Source organism: Neolamprologus multifasciatus, chromosome 19 (assembly GCF_963576455.1).
Source record: "Neolamprologus multifasciatus chromosome 19, fNeoMul1.2, whole genome shotgun sequence".
Lineage (NCBI taxonomy): Eukaryota > Metazoa > Chordata > Actinopteri > Cichliformes > Cichlidae > Neolamprologus > Neolamprologus multifasciatus.
Window position 1 is genome coordinate 7,886,026 of NC_140457.1, and position 16,841 is coordinate 7,902,866.

The window sequence follows — 16,841 nt, forward strand, 5'->3', positions numbered from 1 at the left end:
ACAAACTGGAGCAGCAGCGTCTGGCTGACTGACTGTGGCGTGTCCCATGATCCTCAAAGATCAAACTTGGACCCATATAAAGGTTGTCACAGTGTCACATCGTGCTCCCAAATTGACGCCCATGGGTGCGTCTCAAATGATATTACGGCATTAATTATGGGATGGCAGATTAGATTACCCACCCTTTAGCTATTTTGCAGAAAACGCGTCGCTTAGCAACACTTAGCTGCGTTCAAAAGCTTAACCATTAATTAGTATCATTTAGATACAGAATTACTCAACATCTTCGGGAAACTAAAACGCACGACAGGCAGGGCGTCACAGATCAGTGCGCAGGTCAAAAGGTAACGGGGCGAAAATGAATGACACCCAGTAACTCTGGAAAGGGTGACATATAGGAGAGCTGCAGTACCTGTAAGTGTAACTGACGTCTTCACGTTATGAGCAAGCGAACAAAGTGAGGCAAAGAGCGGCTGACTGGTCACCCCAGAAACCCCCCGCAGATTATTTTTTCCCTCAGCGCAACTTCCCCCGGTTCAAACTTTCTGATGGGAGCGAGGCTTTCTGGCAAAGACGCGCGCGGCACCAGCAGTTATGGTGTTGCAGATTAAAATAGGAACCGTGGCAGATGGGATTAGACTTAATGCGCCATTTTATATCGTGTAACGTGTCACATTCTGGGCGCTGCGCCCTTGTTTATGAGGTGCGTCCGAATTACAATTAGCCCACATTTCACCAAGATTCCTTTGAAGCCGCCGTGCTGTACTAACCGGCGGGCCACATTAATCTGACCGTCCGTGTTGTGTGCCACCTTTCTCCAAATTAGGCACAATGCGGCGGCGCCAAAGCACACAAAGGTTTAATTGTGCAGAAACGCCGCGTGTCCAATCGCCCAGTGTGTATATGAGCAGCAAATAAAAGCTGGTGGACATGAAATAGTTACACCCACCATGATACCCCCCCTCCTCTCTGTCTTTATTTGATTTATCGAATTTTCAGGCTGTGCACAGCTACAGATATGGATTTCATTTTGAAGCTGAGAAACTTTTAATAAATGCTTTTACTGCGCAGCACTCGCTCCCGGTGTGTGCGGGTGCACGCGTATCCGTGCAGAGTCGCTTTAGTTCTAAGTTTCTAAGCTTTAATGTGTCGGTTTTTCATCACTGCCGGGTGGCCGAACCTGGACCGGCGAGCTGTGAGCTCCGAGTCCGGACCACAGCGCGCGAGGGGAGGGAATCCCTCCAGTGTCTGACGCTTCCTTAACCAAGGAAACCCACACGCGCTTGCTGACGCAACTGCCCATTTTAGGAAACATGCGTCAATGGACCCAAGCAAGTCAGACAAATAGTGAACTCCGCGGCAGCACTGACGTCCGTAACAAAAAATAAACCCCTCCACACATGTTCTGGACCACTTTTAGCGAATCCCAGCTTTTCGGTTTTCTCCCTGCTGTCCGCAGAGCGCAGGATGGCGATAACGGATCTTTTCTTTTTCACTGCCTTTTGCAGAGACAACCCCTCCCTGCTGAAGTCGCAACGCCCCATGCGTGACGTAGGCTCTTTCGTTGGTGTTGAAAAGCCGTTGCAGTTCTTCATAGTGCCATTGAAGTGAGTCATCTCTAGGAAGTGTGGTAAAAAGGAAAAGAAAAAAAAAGTTCGAAGTGTTCCGTGAGCAGCAGAGAGAGCTCAGAGGAGTGTAGCTGGCAAGGCGACGGAAAATACTGAGAAGAGTAGAGAGGCAATAGGCTTTAAAGCGAATGTTAACCTGTGTGAGTCACTCTAACTACATGTTTGATTGTCGCTGCTGGATCTGACTGCTGAAGGTGTGCTGCTGACTTTAAGCTGAAGTTTGCGCACCTGAGAGGATCTTTTGCAGCGTAGTGTAGGTCTACCTGCGGCTCCAGGAAAAAAACAACAACAAGAAATAGACTCTACAAGCAGGGATAATACACAAGAAAAAAAACGATTTGTATTATCAGTAAAATGTTTTAGGTCAGTTTACAGGAGCAAAATTGCACTTTTGTTTTTTTCTCCTGCTTTGGAAATTAACGACTTCTCGAATCAGAGGATTTTTTTTTCCTGTTGGTGCCTTTTTTTGCATCGGGGATTTAAAAAAAAAAGGCTCTCAGAGCTCAAACAGTGCACTGAAATCTTCCTCTTTCCTGGATCATGTACCAGGACTACTCCGGGAACTACGACACCTCGTCCCGCGGCAGCAGCACCTCTCCGGCCCAGCCAGAGTCCTTCACAAGCGGCAGCAGCACGATCGGAAGTCCGATCTCTACCTCAAGCTACCAGGTAACAGAAGGAAAGGACTGGCTGCAGATTAATCAATTAATGAATGCATTCTGGATAACATGAAAGTGTCAGTTCGTTCTTGTGCGAAGTCCGATTTTTAGAAAATTATTCCATCGTGTTGCTACTTCCAGCCGTTAACTGAATTTAAACAGGAATTTTCCGGGTCGCCTGGAGACACAAATCCAAATGAACCCAGTGACACGGTTCGAATCAGTGACTCAACAGGGGCAGTAGTCAATCTGTGCATAGGTGCAGCCTAATAATATTACAATGATTTTGCTTTTATAATATTTAGACACTGATTATTTTGTCTAATGTTACATTTCTCCATTAGTGCGCACCGCAGCTGGCGACAATGCGCGAGTTTGCGTAAATTTATGGTACAATTGTCTTATGCCAACAATTAAAAAAAAAAAAAAAAAAGACATATACGGTGGTTTGTGCGCTGTTGCAGGAAAATTTGGCACACTGGAATGAATCCGAGTCTGTGATTTACAGATGTTAATTTCGCCGTTCTTTCTGCCAAATTCCCTGTGCGTTTGTAAAACTGGAACATTTCTGGGTTCTTTGCGAATTGTCTCACAGAGACGAATGCGTGTAAAACAAATGCACACCTGAGCTTTTTACACTTTTCATGCTGTGGTAATAATAAACTAGCTAGAGATGAAGCTCATAGTGGATGCAACAGGCATTTCGTGTTGGGCTGTGAGGTGTCTGATTTCAATATTCCGTATGTGTTGCTGCAGAATTGATCTAAGTTCCGTTTAAGTGTCCACATGTTATTATTCCACATGGGATCAGAGTCTAATTCGATCAGGCGGGTCTCGGGCTGCACATGGCACGTTTTCTCCAGCTGGAAACGCGCTCTGACTGGGAGCGCAGGGCAATCAAAAGCCCGTTCTTCCTCGCTGTGTTCACGGTAGTAATTGTAGAGATGCATCTAAAACACCAAAATCTCATAAGGTTACGCTTTTACATAGTCTGAGTGAGACTTTAGATACAGTAGAGGTGCGTCAGTGTAATGCCGTGAAGACGCGGTATCTCAAAAATACGAGGATATAAATCCGGGAACAGGCATGTTGTTTACCCCCACACCCTCTGCCGTGCAATTCTGTGGAAAAGCCTCCTCAGGCTCACGCAACATTACGGTAAAAGACTTTTGGACAGCGTGTATCATTGCTTTGGTTCCCTGTAATCACACGCTGGCTGCCTGTTTCCCATTACAGGGTTGGAACATGAACTCTTTGCTAGTTTATTAACGACCCCCTCCCCCCGCGTGTTTTTGTAAGACCAGTATCATTTTAATCGGACTTGTTTGGCTCTAATGTCATGATTCCACAGAATGTCCTTTGTAGGCAGTTATTCATTTCCTGGTTTATATGTATTGTAAATTCCAGTGCTCTTATTCTGAAGCCAAACTGGCCCAAAAATTCCACTCGCATAATTCTGGATAATATGCCTGGCTTGTTACAGCTGTCTGCTTCCCCCCTTACTGGAACTGACCGCGTTTCACATGTGCTCGACAAATGCAATACACAATGACTCACCAGATAAACAAAGTTGCAAGAGACTGCCGGGATATCCGACGGAAAGTCGGGAATAACGGGGATGTGGGGACGTGCGTAATTTACGCACACGGGCCGGCAGTCCTCCTTTTTGATACCAGAAACAATGATCTAACATCACTTCTCATGTTGATAATGTTTGTACAAGACCTTGTTGCACAAATGTATATAGGCACGATATGTAAAATGTTTGTCTGTATGACAGTCTAAACAAAAATCTACCATTCTGGAACATATTATATCTTGAGATGTTCTCACAAAGCAGTGACTGCATGTTTTTTTGTTTTTGTTTTTTTTTTCACTATCCCCCCCCCCCTCGATTGCATGTTTCTTTTTAAAAAAAATCTTCTGTGAAATAAATTTAATAAAGTTTATTCCATTAAAAATATAATTTTACATTTCCCACCTGCCCCGTCAAATCAAAAGTGAACTTAAGAAGATGTGAAATGGCTCTCTAGTGCACTGTTATGTCTCATTGTAGTAAAAATGAGATGCAGTGGACACCTTGGGCTTTCCCACATGAATCACTGCATGTGTCACTGTTTCACTCCAGGGGTTACATACAGTGTTTCGCCTATGTGGACTGAATCACTACTATAAGCTTGAAATGTGGAAAAATGTGTGAATCTGATGACGGTGGGTGGTGGTGTGTGCATCTCTGTGATGGTACTCTAAGCACAGCAGAGATGCTTCTGGAATAGATCAGAAGCAGCACATTAGGAAATAAATCTATCCTTTTCTGGAGACTTTTACCTTCATCATGCATCCTTTTTCACCATCTTTTCCCTTCTCTTTCCAGAAGTACAGGGTTGACATGCCCGGCTCCAACAGTGCCTTTATTCCCACAATCAATGCAATCACGACAAGCCAAGACCTGCAGTGGATGGTGCAGCCCACTGTCATCACCTCTATGTCCAACCCTTACTCCCGCTCCCACCCATATGGCCATCACCTGACCAATGGTCCCAGTCTGCTTGCGCACAACCCACTGGCTCGGCCTGGGGTCATCCGCTCTATCGGGGACACCAGGAGAGGACGCAAGAGGGATGAACAGGTAACGAGCCAAAGCTAACCACTGCAAAAAAAAAAAAAAAAAAAAAAAATCTCTTTGATTGCTTCTCTGCTCACACCGAGCTCCTATTTATGCTCTTCGCTTCGTATTGATTGTGTGTGTGTCTGTCAAATACCTCATTCTACCTTTCATGCTCTTTCTTTTCTCGCCCTTAGCTGACCCCAGAGGAAGAGGAGAAGAGGAGGGTGAGGCGTGAGAGGAATAAGTTAGCCGCGGCAAAGTGCCGTAACCGTCGGCGGGAGCTCACCGAGATGCTGCAAGGGGTGAGTAGAAGACCTGCGCCAGGAGATCACCATCAAAATGTTCTTGTTTTTGTCTTCATAGAAAAATACCACAAATCTAAGTGCTGCAGCATCTTGTGGTGAGAACAATTAGCCAGTAAAGCCCTGTGCTTCTTGTTTTGTTTTGTTTTTTCTGCAAACTTTTTCATTTTTAATATTTTGTAGCAAAACAAAAAGGAAACAGAAACATATTTGCATACACAGAGAACACAGTGCACTTGTTTAGAGGCCTGGCAGGAGTCCAGATTCTTGATGAGTGATTGAAGTCCACACCTAAATTTACAACCTCACATTACTGGTTTGACTCTCGCTGCGTCTCTGAGTGCAAGGTCTGAGTGAAGAGATGACAGGCAATGAAAAGCTTTTTGTCTCGGCCAGCTGTAGACAGAGGTAGGGCTGTCTCACAGTGCTGCCTGGCAGACAGTAACGGCATCTAAATGGACTAATTACCCAAATTACAGTGAGGTTGAGCTTGTCAGGCCTTAAAAAAAAGAACCCAGGAATGGAATTTGCTGCAGGCAGCTGTCTCCATGAATGTAGGACATTTTGTCAAAGGGGCAAATTGCTTGTCTCACAATCCCACATAGGGGTATACAGCATGCGCGCACACACACACAGTCATACAGTCACAGCCAACGCTTCAAGGAAAAACAAAAAATTAAACTGCATTATTCATACACCTGCTTTAAAAAAATAGAAACCAAGGAGTGTTGCTTTGCAGTGACATTAGGTTGTAGTGTTCGAACTCTCTGAATAACTGATACTATCACTTTAAGAGTCTCGCTGTGCGCCTCCTCTCTTGGCTCTTCGCGTACCACTTCCTCATACCTTTGCCCATGAGTCAAAGTTCTCAGACAGCATGTCAGCTTATCTTTATGTCTCATGTCTCACGGCCGATGAAAGCCTTTATGGTGTGGATTTGTGTCTTTTGTGTCTCACGTTAATGACACACTGTTTGATGCGGATCTCATTTCTCTGAGACACAAACAAGGCACAGTCATTATGTGGCGCTCAAATTCAAGCAGAAGGCTTCGAGATTACATGTTGTTAGTCCAAATGGTTCATGACAAATTTCTGGGTTTAATAAAATTGTGGCGCTTGGGAAAACTGAAGCGAACAGACAGTGCCCTCTTTTGGCTTCTCAGAGAACCACACGTACAGTCTGGAAACTTCATATTACATACTTCACAAGTGCTGAAGATGATTTTATCACCTCATGTTCATTAGTAAGATGTTGCATCATGTTTTTATTAAGTTTAAACAAATCGTCTACCACTCTTTGGTGGCCTGGTGATAACAGGGATGAAGTTCCTATGTATTTATTGTCTCTGTATTTCCACTGTCCAGTTAAGGCAAAATGCAAGTGGTAGTTCTAAACTTTACTTCATATTTTCATTCAACAGGAAACTGAGAAGCTGGAGGAGGAGAAGGCAGACCTGCAGAAAGAGATCGAGACCCTGCAGAAGGAGAAAGACAAGCTGGAGTTCATGCTTGTTGCCCACAATCCCGTGTGCAAGCTGCCCATCGACGAGCGCCACCAGCCATCCGGGCAGCAGCAGCAGTGTAATCTGCTCCCACTCACCATGCGCACCAACATGGGCACACGGGCTCAGATGAACCAAGTGGTGGTGAAGCAGGAGCCCGAGGACGGAGACGAAAATATGGGCAAGCTTCAGCGCTCAATCATCAAGCCCATTTGTCTGGGAAGCAGCAGCATCGGTGGCGGGATGTACAGCCCAGATGGAGACAGCCTGAACACTCCAGTGGTGGCAGCATCTACTCCGGCTGCCACACCAAATGCTCCAAACCTCATATTCACCTACCCCAACATGGTGGAGCCCGAAAGCCCCTCGCCCTCTTCTGAGTCCTGCTCCAAGGCCCACCGGCGCAGCAGCAGCAGCGGCGACCAGTCCTCAGACTCCCTCAACTCACCGACCCTCCTGGCCCTCTGAGCGAGGGCTCATCTCGGCGCAGCTGAGAAACAAACACTGTGGCTGAAAGCAAACACAAGGATCGACTGCGCGCCCTCGTCCCCACCCTCCCTCCGGTGTCTTTAAAGACGCAAGAGCACACTGAAAAGTCCAGACCAAGCTGACCATGTGAGCCGTTTCCCCCTTTTAGAGGGAGACCCACAAGGGCTACGCTGCGTGTTTCTTCTCGTTCTGCTTCAGTGTAAAAAAAATAAATAAAAATTTTTTTATCCGTCAAAGTGTGTGCACCGACTCTGAAAAGCATCATCCCTTCACCATTTCAACTCCAGAGTGTCAACGTTTACTGGGCAGACAATTCAGAAGAAAGACATGCCTGCATTTGGCAGCTGTTGGTTGATGTGATTACAGCAAGAGAGCGCGTTCTTAATATATATATATATTTTTGAAAATGTTCAAAAAGCCATGTGTCCGACACTTGCACTCTGCCAAGACGAATCAATAAATAAATCACTAAACGAGGTCAGCTTTCTACTGGAAGGGGAGAAAGAGACAATGAGCAAAGACTTCCTCTCATCTCTTTTTCCACTTCGATTTGTCCTTTCAGAACTCGATTCAGGAAAAGAGTGTGTGCACATTCCTGATGTTCTTTCCATCTCTTTAATTGTATTTATGGCCTGTGCTGATTAAATTTTACAGTGTTTTGTTAAGACATTGTCCTCTCCTTTAATCTGCCTGTAGAAAAGCAAAGCGGTCATCCGCAGGGTGACCCGAGCACTCCTCAGTGTTGCAAAGGATACGAGCCAACTTTCAATCAACGACTAGTTCCTACTCTCTACTTTCTATTTTGCCATAGTGGCTTGACTTTACAGTAGTATTGGTGTGCTTTTCCTCAGTGATTCTGTACCTGAACTTTACAACCTGTTTTTGACAAAGTGTATGTGATTTACATTGATGTCAGGGATATCTCTCATGTGTAGTAGAACCCAGTTGTGAAGAGCGTTGCAGGACTGCTGGCTGCTGATTGGTCTAGCCAAAGTGTTGCAGAGGTGGTACTTTACTAAACTCCGTCGCTTCAAGAGAGGTTCGTCTTTTCGGTCGAAGAGTTTGAACGAAACCCTCCTCGGCTTCTTTGTGCCGTTCATCCTCTAAACAAAGCGCTTACCTTTTTCCAACTCTGGTCAGGTTTCAGAAAAGCCGGGGGGGGAAAAAGATTTTTATGACACGTGTAATCCTGTAATTCGTCCGTCTTTGTCTGAAAAGGAGGGATTTTGCTTAAATTTGAAAAAGCCACTGTGGTCTAGACTGTCGCCAGCTGCCAATGATGTCAACCCTGTTTATACTGTGTTTGTAAATCTGTCACTTTTAGTAAAGAAATGATGTTTAAATTCAACTCAGATGTGGTGATTTATGGGTGCATGAATTCAACATCGAGGTACTCGGTTAGAAACGTAGTGGCTTAAAACGAGGGCCAGATGTGGTTAACTTTACGAGAATAAGGAAGGGATACGAAGACTCTCTCAACAGCTGGCCTGACATGAAAGAGTGGACACCTATGACACTTCTTTGTCTTTATTTTTATGTGTGTAACTTAAAGGGTTGAGGGTTTAATGCACTGAGAAGGACACAACAGCGATATCTGAGACTTTTTTTCTTTTCTTTTTTTCGTTTACTTCAGACATTCCTAATGACTATTAACGTCAGGGGTAAAAGGAAGGTGCCATCGCAAACCTTTTTGCTATGAGAAGAATAAGGGATATGGTTGGGAGAGTTTTGTTGCGCTGGTTGCAGAAAACAGACTTTTCAATTCAATACAAGCTGCTGCTAGTTTGGAAAGGCTCGGTAATGGTTGATTTACTGTGGCTGGTTGTTATCCTGCATGAGAAGGTGGAATGATAACCAAAAACATCACCATGTCTGTATGTTGAAATATTCTGGAGCCCCTCGACACACATAGGAAAGCCATTGACTGTAGATCTTCTACTGTACATGTCATCTACTGTCTCTGTCCTCTGTTTTACTATTACTTCTTTTCCAAATGCTTTAACTGTTTAAAATGATTCAAAATTAATAAAAAACAGCAATATGTATAGCAGTGTTTGTTAATTTAAAAGAATGATAATAAAAAAAAATAATTTTCAACTTGAGTTTTTGTCCTTTATTGTTTTGGGTTTTTAAAAAATGCATTTCAGACAATTAATATTACTGCATTAATTATTCCATTTGAACTAAACCAAAATATTTCTTTTTACATTTATACTTGGATGAACTGTCAAGTGAAAAGCAACACAACAAAAGGAATTCAAGAGCATCGTAAATATAAATGGGTATTAAATTTTCGGTGAAGGTGTTATGTTCAAAATCGTTCACAGAATATATTTTAAGAATATATTTGAGTCATATATAAAGAAGACAACTTCTCGTGTCATCTCTTCACCAGAGTATGGTACGAGAAAGCGGCCCATTGTGCTAAAAGTACATTTATCTACTAGTGCAAAAGATCTCAAAGTCTGGTGACTGAGTGGTACGTTAGGGAGTGAACATAAGGTTGAGAGATCCAAATGAAAAATGCATCCATCAAATGAAATTATTGCACATTCAGCTTAAACTAACCTTCCAGACAGTACAAAAAAAAAACCCTGACAGCTTTGGACTTCACACTAGGGTCAGGTTTGCCATCATCTTAGTTTGGGATACATAAGCTGTACGGGTGCAAGGCACAGAAACAGACATCTTCTAATTAGTGCTAAGAGCCCAATAAAATACCAGAACTTCACTCACCAAAATGGCAGCCCAGCCTACTTAGAGGGTGCGTTAGGACACATGGCATTAGAAATGTTCCAAAATGCACTGACAGGTATTTTGCCTATGAGGTGTAGAGAATCATCAGCTGATTCTGAGTTCACTTAATAATTTAAAACATGTGAAAGCGTGCATAATCATCTTAAGATCTGTCAATGCACAGGATAAACTGACATTCTGCAGGCTTTACCGTAAAGTACACAGGCAATATTATTTATTTATTATTACTTTTGTTGTGTTGTGTTATTTTGTGCGTAGTGCCAATTTCATTGTACTGTTGTACTATGTATGACTGTGCAATGACAATAAAGAGTTATCTTATCTTTTATGTATATTTTAAAGCCAACAATCACTAAATGGGTATAATATAAAATGACTTTGCTATCATGGATAATGATAGCATGATAATGATTTAAAATTCACCTCTTAATACGTTTGACCTGAACATCAGGCACACTACACTTTGAACATCTCTTAAAATATTTGGCCTTTTATGAAAAACTGTGTTTTAAATCCAAACATGAGTATTTGCAGCCCCCAAGTGGTCAAATATGGGAATTACAACAAAACGTTGACGTGGAAGTGGAAGTTGGGTTTAAAATCTGTAGACCATAAAATATTACAGATGAAATTGACATCATCATCATCATCATTCAGTCATATTGAGAGTTTTCTTCAGAAGGACAAACTTGTGGGCAGCACGCGCAATGGGTGGTGTGGCGATTGCCCCACAGCAAGAAGGTCCTGAGTTTGATTCCACCACCTGGACGGGGCCTTTCTGTGTGGAGTTCAGTGATGGGAATAACGGCGTTACAAGTTGTGGATAGTTTTGTGTTGTGTGTCAGAACAATGATGCGACTGCTGTCTCCAGGTAGAAAACAGCAGTGATACACCTGCTGCTGTCAGACCTGCAGGTATCAGGCTGTGATGTTCTCCTTTATAGTGGACAGAATTTTTTTTTTTTTTTTTTTTTTGGAGTGGCACAAATAATTTGTGTGGCATCTTACTGAATGCAGAACAGCTGATTGTTCTGTAAATAGTTTGAAATGGTTATTTAAAAAATCAAGGTAAAAGGTAAATGGATGCAAATAACTTTGTTGTTTGCAAAACTTGTGCAGAGGATTTTAAAATTGACAATTTATATTTGCATTTAAAGTTATGAAATAGGATTCATTAAACATGTTTGTGGTTGTTTCAGTAAAAATATCACTTTTTCTACTCTGATTTTATGTTTTTTGTCTGATTTTAGATCAATTGTGTTAATACAGTATGTCAAAATGAAAACATAACTGTAAATTCAGACACGTGAGGTTGTGCTGAAAAGGATGATACCAAACAAGGCAAACAAACAGTTTTTAAAAGTGAAATGTGGAGGGAAAATCCAAAGTAGTTAAAAATGGCCAATTATACCCTGGACCCCAGAGGGTTAAACGTTTTTTTAAAGTAACGCAATAGTTACTTTTCAAGTAATTAATTGCTTTTAGAATAATTTAACTCAGTTACTAACTCCGTTACTTTTTTGAAGAAGTAACTAGTAACTATAACTAATTACTTTTTCAAAGTAACTTGCCCAACACTGGCGTGTTCTCCCAGTGCTTGAGTGGGTACTCTGGCTTCCTCCCACAGTCCAAAGACATGCAGTTAGTGGGATTAGGTTAATTGGTAATTCTAAATTGTCCATAGGTGTGAATGTGAGTGCAGTGCTAGCACATAGAGACAAGTGGTGAAGTGGTACCAACTCCAAGTTCTGCTGTGGCTGGGATTCTGGGTTCTTGTTTTCTTGGGGACAGGATATGGTCAGGTGACCTGTGCTGATTTGAGGTTATTCTCCAGATTTTGTAGCTTGTTTCTAACCCTAGCCAGTGAAAATCTAGTATACACATGGAATCTACCAAATGTTATGTTTAGGATTGCTCCTCATCTATAGTAACAGATTGATGCAGTAGCACAACTTTATTGGCATCAACGGCATGAATATGTAACTGATATGAGATTGCATAAGGGACACGTGCAGGCAGGTGAAAAACCTCAGTTGGCATGACTTTTTCATATTTGCATGACAGTGATATGGGATGGATTACACAGCTATCAGTTGGGATCACCATTGTCTGTTCCTAGAAGTCAGTTTTACTTCACACAACAGAGGTAGAAAATTTACACTATCATCTTTATATATTCCTAAAACGTAGCCTGGTAGCTGATTAAAAGAATTTGTTGATACATGTACATATTTATTTAACTGTAAACTCTAACAAAAGTTTTAAAATCTAGCATTACATTTATACCTTTCGTGTGAACATAATCTGATTAATTCCAGCATTTCACGTTCATAAATGTACTCATTTAATATGTCTGTGAAGGTTCTCAGTCATCCAGGTCATCGTAGTCAAAGGAGCTTGCAAAGAAAAGCATCTGGACTTCTTTAAGTTACTTGAAGACGTTTCACCTCTCATCCAAGAAGCTTCTTCAGTTCTAAGGTCAAATGGTGGAGAGTCCCAGATATAAACCTAGTGGGAGTTTCCCCCCACAGAGGGACAAAAGGACCCCCTGATGATCATCTAATCGCCTGAGCCAAGGTGTGAAACTGGGTGTGGGTCCCAATCAGCCAGAGTTTCGGGTGAGTTCATTGTGAAACCTGGCCCCACCTTATCATGCGAATTCCTGAGGTCAGATGGCCCAGGGTGTGAGTGGGCGTTAAGGCGTCTGGGAAGGGATCTCAAAACTGGATTATAGATGGCAGAGAGTTGGTGTCGTAAACCACCGCCTCTGTTCAAAGATGGTCGCTCACAGTGGACGTAGATGGCTTCTTTCACTCCTCTTTCAAACCATCTGTCCTCTCTGTCCAAAATGTGAATATTGGCATCCTCGAAAGAGTATCCTTTATCCTTAAGATGCAGATGGACAGCTGAGTCTTGTCCTGTGGAGGTGGCTCTTCTGTGTTGTGCCATGCGCTTGTGAAGTGGCTGTTTGGTCTCTCCAATGTAGAGGTCTGGGCATTCCTCGCTGCACTGTACGGCATACACCACATTGTTAAGTCTGTGTTTTGGCGTTTTGTCTTTCGGTGAACCAGTTTTTGTCTGAGTGTGTTGCTGGGTCTGAAATGCACCGGGATGTCATGCTTGGAGAAAACCCTCCTGAGTTTTTCTGATACACCGGCTACATAGGGGATGACAATGTTGTTGCGTCTGTCCTTCTTGTCCTCCCTCGCTACTCATTTAATAGTTTTTCTTTTTTCCTTCTTTTTATTAGTAAGGATGTTATTGTGATATCTATAGAAAATTTAAAAAGAAATTAAATTAAATGGATTTTTGACATTTTCCCTGTTTCATCTGGTTTTTTTTTAGCAAATTGTCATGGTTCCGAGTCTGATGACTCAGTGTTTTGTGAGGTTTTGGTTCTGTACTCCCTCTGTTTCAGTTCAGTCGGGTCTCTGTGTAAAGCCCGTTTCTCTGAGTCTGTGTCTCTGCATGTGTGTTGCATTTCCTGTTTTACTTTGAAGGTCTTTGTCTTATTTCAATGTATTCAGTTTTGTGTGCTCCCCATCTCGTCTGTGTGATCAGTGTCAGCCATGTCTCCCAGCTGTTCCTTCTTGGTCCATTTCACCTCTTGTATTTAGCGTCTGCATCTTCCCCTGCTCATCATTCCGTCGTCCCTCATTTTACACTGTGTGTTACGTCTGCCAGCTTACCTGCCTGTTTAGTTTATTTGTATTCTCAGTTTAGCTAGTTTTCTGTTTTTTCTGCAATCCAGGAATAAAGCCGAGTGTTTTTGAGTCACGTTTGCCTCTGTGAATCCTGCTCTTGGGTACACCATTCCCGCCTGCCTTCACACAGCCGTGACGCAAATGAACTCAACTCAGTCCTGAGTGAGGCGCCAGACACACCCAAGTAAGCAACCTCAATCAGAGCAGGGATACTGTAGCCCCACCTTGGACCAAGGCCTGGGGAGGGGCTTACTTCAAATGCCTAGTGGTCAGTCCTTAGCCCGTGGGACCACACCAGAGTACATTAGAGTTACATTAAGAGTAACAGACAATATGAATTTTAGCTGATGATGCTTAGATTCATTCACTAAATTCTACCCGTATACTAACTTTAAATTGTTAAGTATAAAGACAGTATCATCAGTACACAGTCGATGTATTATATTGTTGAATTCAGTTGTGCAGTAAACCTCAGATCAGCAGCAGCAGGTTAGCTGGTCACAGCCTGTATACAAAGAAAACTGCTGGTGCAATACCAAATGTTGGTGTGTTTTCTAAATGAAGTCAAAGTATTTCTTTCTTCATACTCTCTTAAAAGCTTTAGTTAAATTGGAATATTTTAAGATATTACTAGTCATGGGCATCGTGCAATGAGTGTCTTTAAACAAAGAATTCAGGATTACAAACAGTGACTTGATAATTGGATTATGTGAAAGGACCAGTCTAAAAAAAGAGGTATATTTAAATAAAATACAGTTTAATAAACATCAACCACTAAAACACAAACCATAAAATAGATCACACCAGATAGAAATGGTGATAAAGCACTGAGATCATCTGAGGTAGCTTTCACAGCCTTCCACCCAGATGTCTCCTAACTTGAAGTTACATCAACATATTCTTGTTGGATTTTCATTCTCTTATTAGCTAGAGCTTAATTTAACAAAAAAATTCTTAGTTTTCTTAATTTACAGTTAACAGGCATTTAGTGAAATATCGCAGTAAACTATTTCTGAAAAAACAAACAAAATTAGTGCTATCAGCATTAATCTCGATAAAATGACGTTAACGCCATAACTGCATTAACACAGCAAATCTCCGTTAGCGAGTTAACGTGGATCACCCCATGCATGGTGCTGCATGGCGTCAACGCATTAGTGCGGTTAGCTTGTTAACACGTTAGCGTTAGCACCGTGTCATAGATGTCGTATCCTATGGTGATGTTAGGTAGCTTGATCTTTCTGATGGCGTATATCATCACTTGACTGCGGAGGAACATTTGTATGTCATAGCTGCAAAAATGGACAGAAGAGAGATTAAATTCACGAATCATTTATTTCACACTAATGAGCTGATGAACTGAAGCAGTACTCACTCACTACAGGAGAGAGATCCAGAAGTGTTAGTCCTATTGGTTTTTAAGTGAATGGGGAAAAGTCCTCCAATGATGATATCTCCATGATAGTAGGCATGCAGGAGACTATTTTCTCCAAAAGTGGAGTGAAATACACTCATGAAAATGTAAAATATAAAATATAACCCCATCAAAAACATTGTGGGTCCATGCAGGCACAAGATGTCCATTTGTCTATCAGCTCTTCTTTCTTGTTTTCTGATCAGTAGCTGTTATGAGTTTTCTCTCGTAAATCATTTGCATGGTCAGAGGTTTTCAAACTGGATGCAAAATTTTTCAAACACAAAGCAACAAGGTGATTTGAATCATTCACAGACTAGATCACTGGTCACTCTCTTTTTTCTGGATTATTCGCTTGCTTATTATGCATCAGTCTACCGTTGTTTACAGTGCTGTCATCCGCTCATTTGTTTAGTTTTTTTTTTTTTTCAAAAATGGAATCCAAAAAGAAAGCCTCATTTCTGCTGTACAATACTGAAGAAATGTAAACTTTTTAAAATTCTGCCAATCTGCAAAACCCTTAGCTGTGTCTATAATAAAACCTCTGTAACTTTGCTCGGCTTCACTGCAGCAGCATTAGGTAATGTTCATATGTTGATTCATGGTTTTCTTATATTTGGTTCTCCTGCAGAATATTTTAAGGGGGTTATCTGCTACAAAACGCCAGGCCAAGAAAACCTCCTTCATGTTTTTCTGTGTTTTATCTTCAGTTACTTTGAAACAATCTGCTGTGATGTTTATATCTCTGATGAAGTCTAACAAGTGTCAGTACTGAGAAATGATCATAATAATAATATTGCTGACTGTCTGAGGCAAAATTACAATCGAATTGAATCAGGGATCGGATTAAATTTGGGCCTTCTGAATTGGAATCAAATCAATTACAGAAATCAGTGACGATACCCAGTTCTAGTCACAATGAGTCAGCATCTGTATGCATCTATGTTTGCAAGTATCGAGATATTTGACAGCATCTGGTTAATGCAGTACCAATGTCTAACCTGGTTTATGACTTCTGAAGCACATCCTGTCCATGAAACAGTGCAATATTATGATTGTAACACTTACATTGTATTATTTTTTTTATTTACTTTAAATATCTATGTGGGATCTATATGTATGACTAAGCTGGTGCATGACGATTTAAAGGAAAACCCTAACCTGTTACTTTGCACAGTGAGGGGTTGTTGTTGTTTCCCTGTGAGAGATCTTTTGTTTGCATGGTTTGCGTTCACCTGTTCTCCAATCAAAAAGGTTTATGCAAAGGAGGACACAGTATATCTGAGTGATCACTGTTATGGGATTGGTTTCTTCAGGATGACAATGCAGATTGATGTGTTAGACATTTCTTTCCACCATCACCATCACAAAAGCACTAAACAGCGGACTATTGCTCAGAAGTATGGTTTTCATTCCTCCATTAGATTCTCAGAGATTCAGAAAATCTGTGCCAAGGCTCATTAAAGCTATTCTGGAGGATTGGCAGGACACTTTTTTTTCTTTTAAAATGTCACCTGGTGCAAACAGTTATTTTTCTGTGGAACTAATTTGCTTTTGTGTCTGTAAATGCTGGAGATGCAAAATGCATTTGATTTGCATCCAAGATATTTTGAGAAGAGGAAAAAACATATGCAGAGTTCAAATTCTAAGTAATCCAAAGGTATTAAGACTAGGTTTCAAGTTTTTTTTAAATGAAAGACTACATTACTGATCCAAACATGTGGTGCAGTTTTCACAGCAACCCATGAGAGGGCAGCGTGTTTCATATAACAACCTTCA

General features: G+C 41.7%; 2 protein-coding genes across 2 annotated transcripts in view; one reads left to right on the forward strand and one right to left on the reverse strand.

Annotated features, from left to right (window-relative positions):
• The first annotated feature begins 1,439 nt into the window (after positions 1-1,439).
• On the forward strand, positions 1,440-9,285 carry fosl2 (FOS like 2, AP-1 transcription factor subunit). Its single transcript, XM_085142872.1, has 4 exons — positions 1,440-2,297; positions 4,662-4,916; positions 5,090-5,197; positions 6,619-9,285. Exons 1-4 carry the CDS (start codon positions 2,169-2,171, stop codon positions 7,165-7,167), a joined length of 1,041 nt encoding a protein of 346 aa, XP_084998998.1. The 5' UTR covers positions 1,440-2,168; the 3' UTR covers positions 7,168-9,285.
• A 2,997-nt stretch (positions 9,286-12,282) lies between these two features.
• The window catches only part of LOC146495880 (uncharacterized), a 188,366-nt gene continuing 183,807 nt past the window's right edge, over positions 12,283-16,841 (reverse strand). The window contains exon 2 of the mRNA XM_085144120.1: positions 12,283-12,953. Within this exon, the coding sequence (XP_085000246.1) occupies positions 12,504-12,953 (450 nt within the window). The 3' untranslated portion in view covers positions 12,283-12,503. The remainder of the gene's footprint in view (positions 12,954-16,841) is intronic.

Excerpts from the sequence above, each read along its gene's own strand:
- fosl2 (XM_085142872.1), top strand. The coding sequence starts at position 2,169 with ATGTACCAGGACTACTCCGGGAACTACGACACCTCGTCCCGCGGCAGC. Across the intron at positions 2,298-4,661 it reads TCTCTACCTCAAGCTACCAG|AAGTACAGGGTTGACATGCC; the intron begins GTAACAGAAGGA and ends TTCTCTTTCCAG. Across the intron at positions 5,198-6,618 it reads TCACCGAGATGCTGCAAGGG|GAAACTGAGAAGCTGGAGGA; the intron begins GTGAGTAGAAGA and ends TTCATTCAACAG.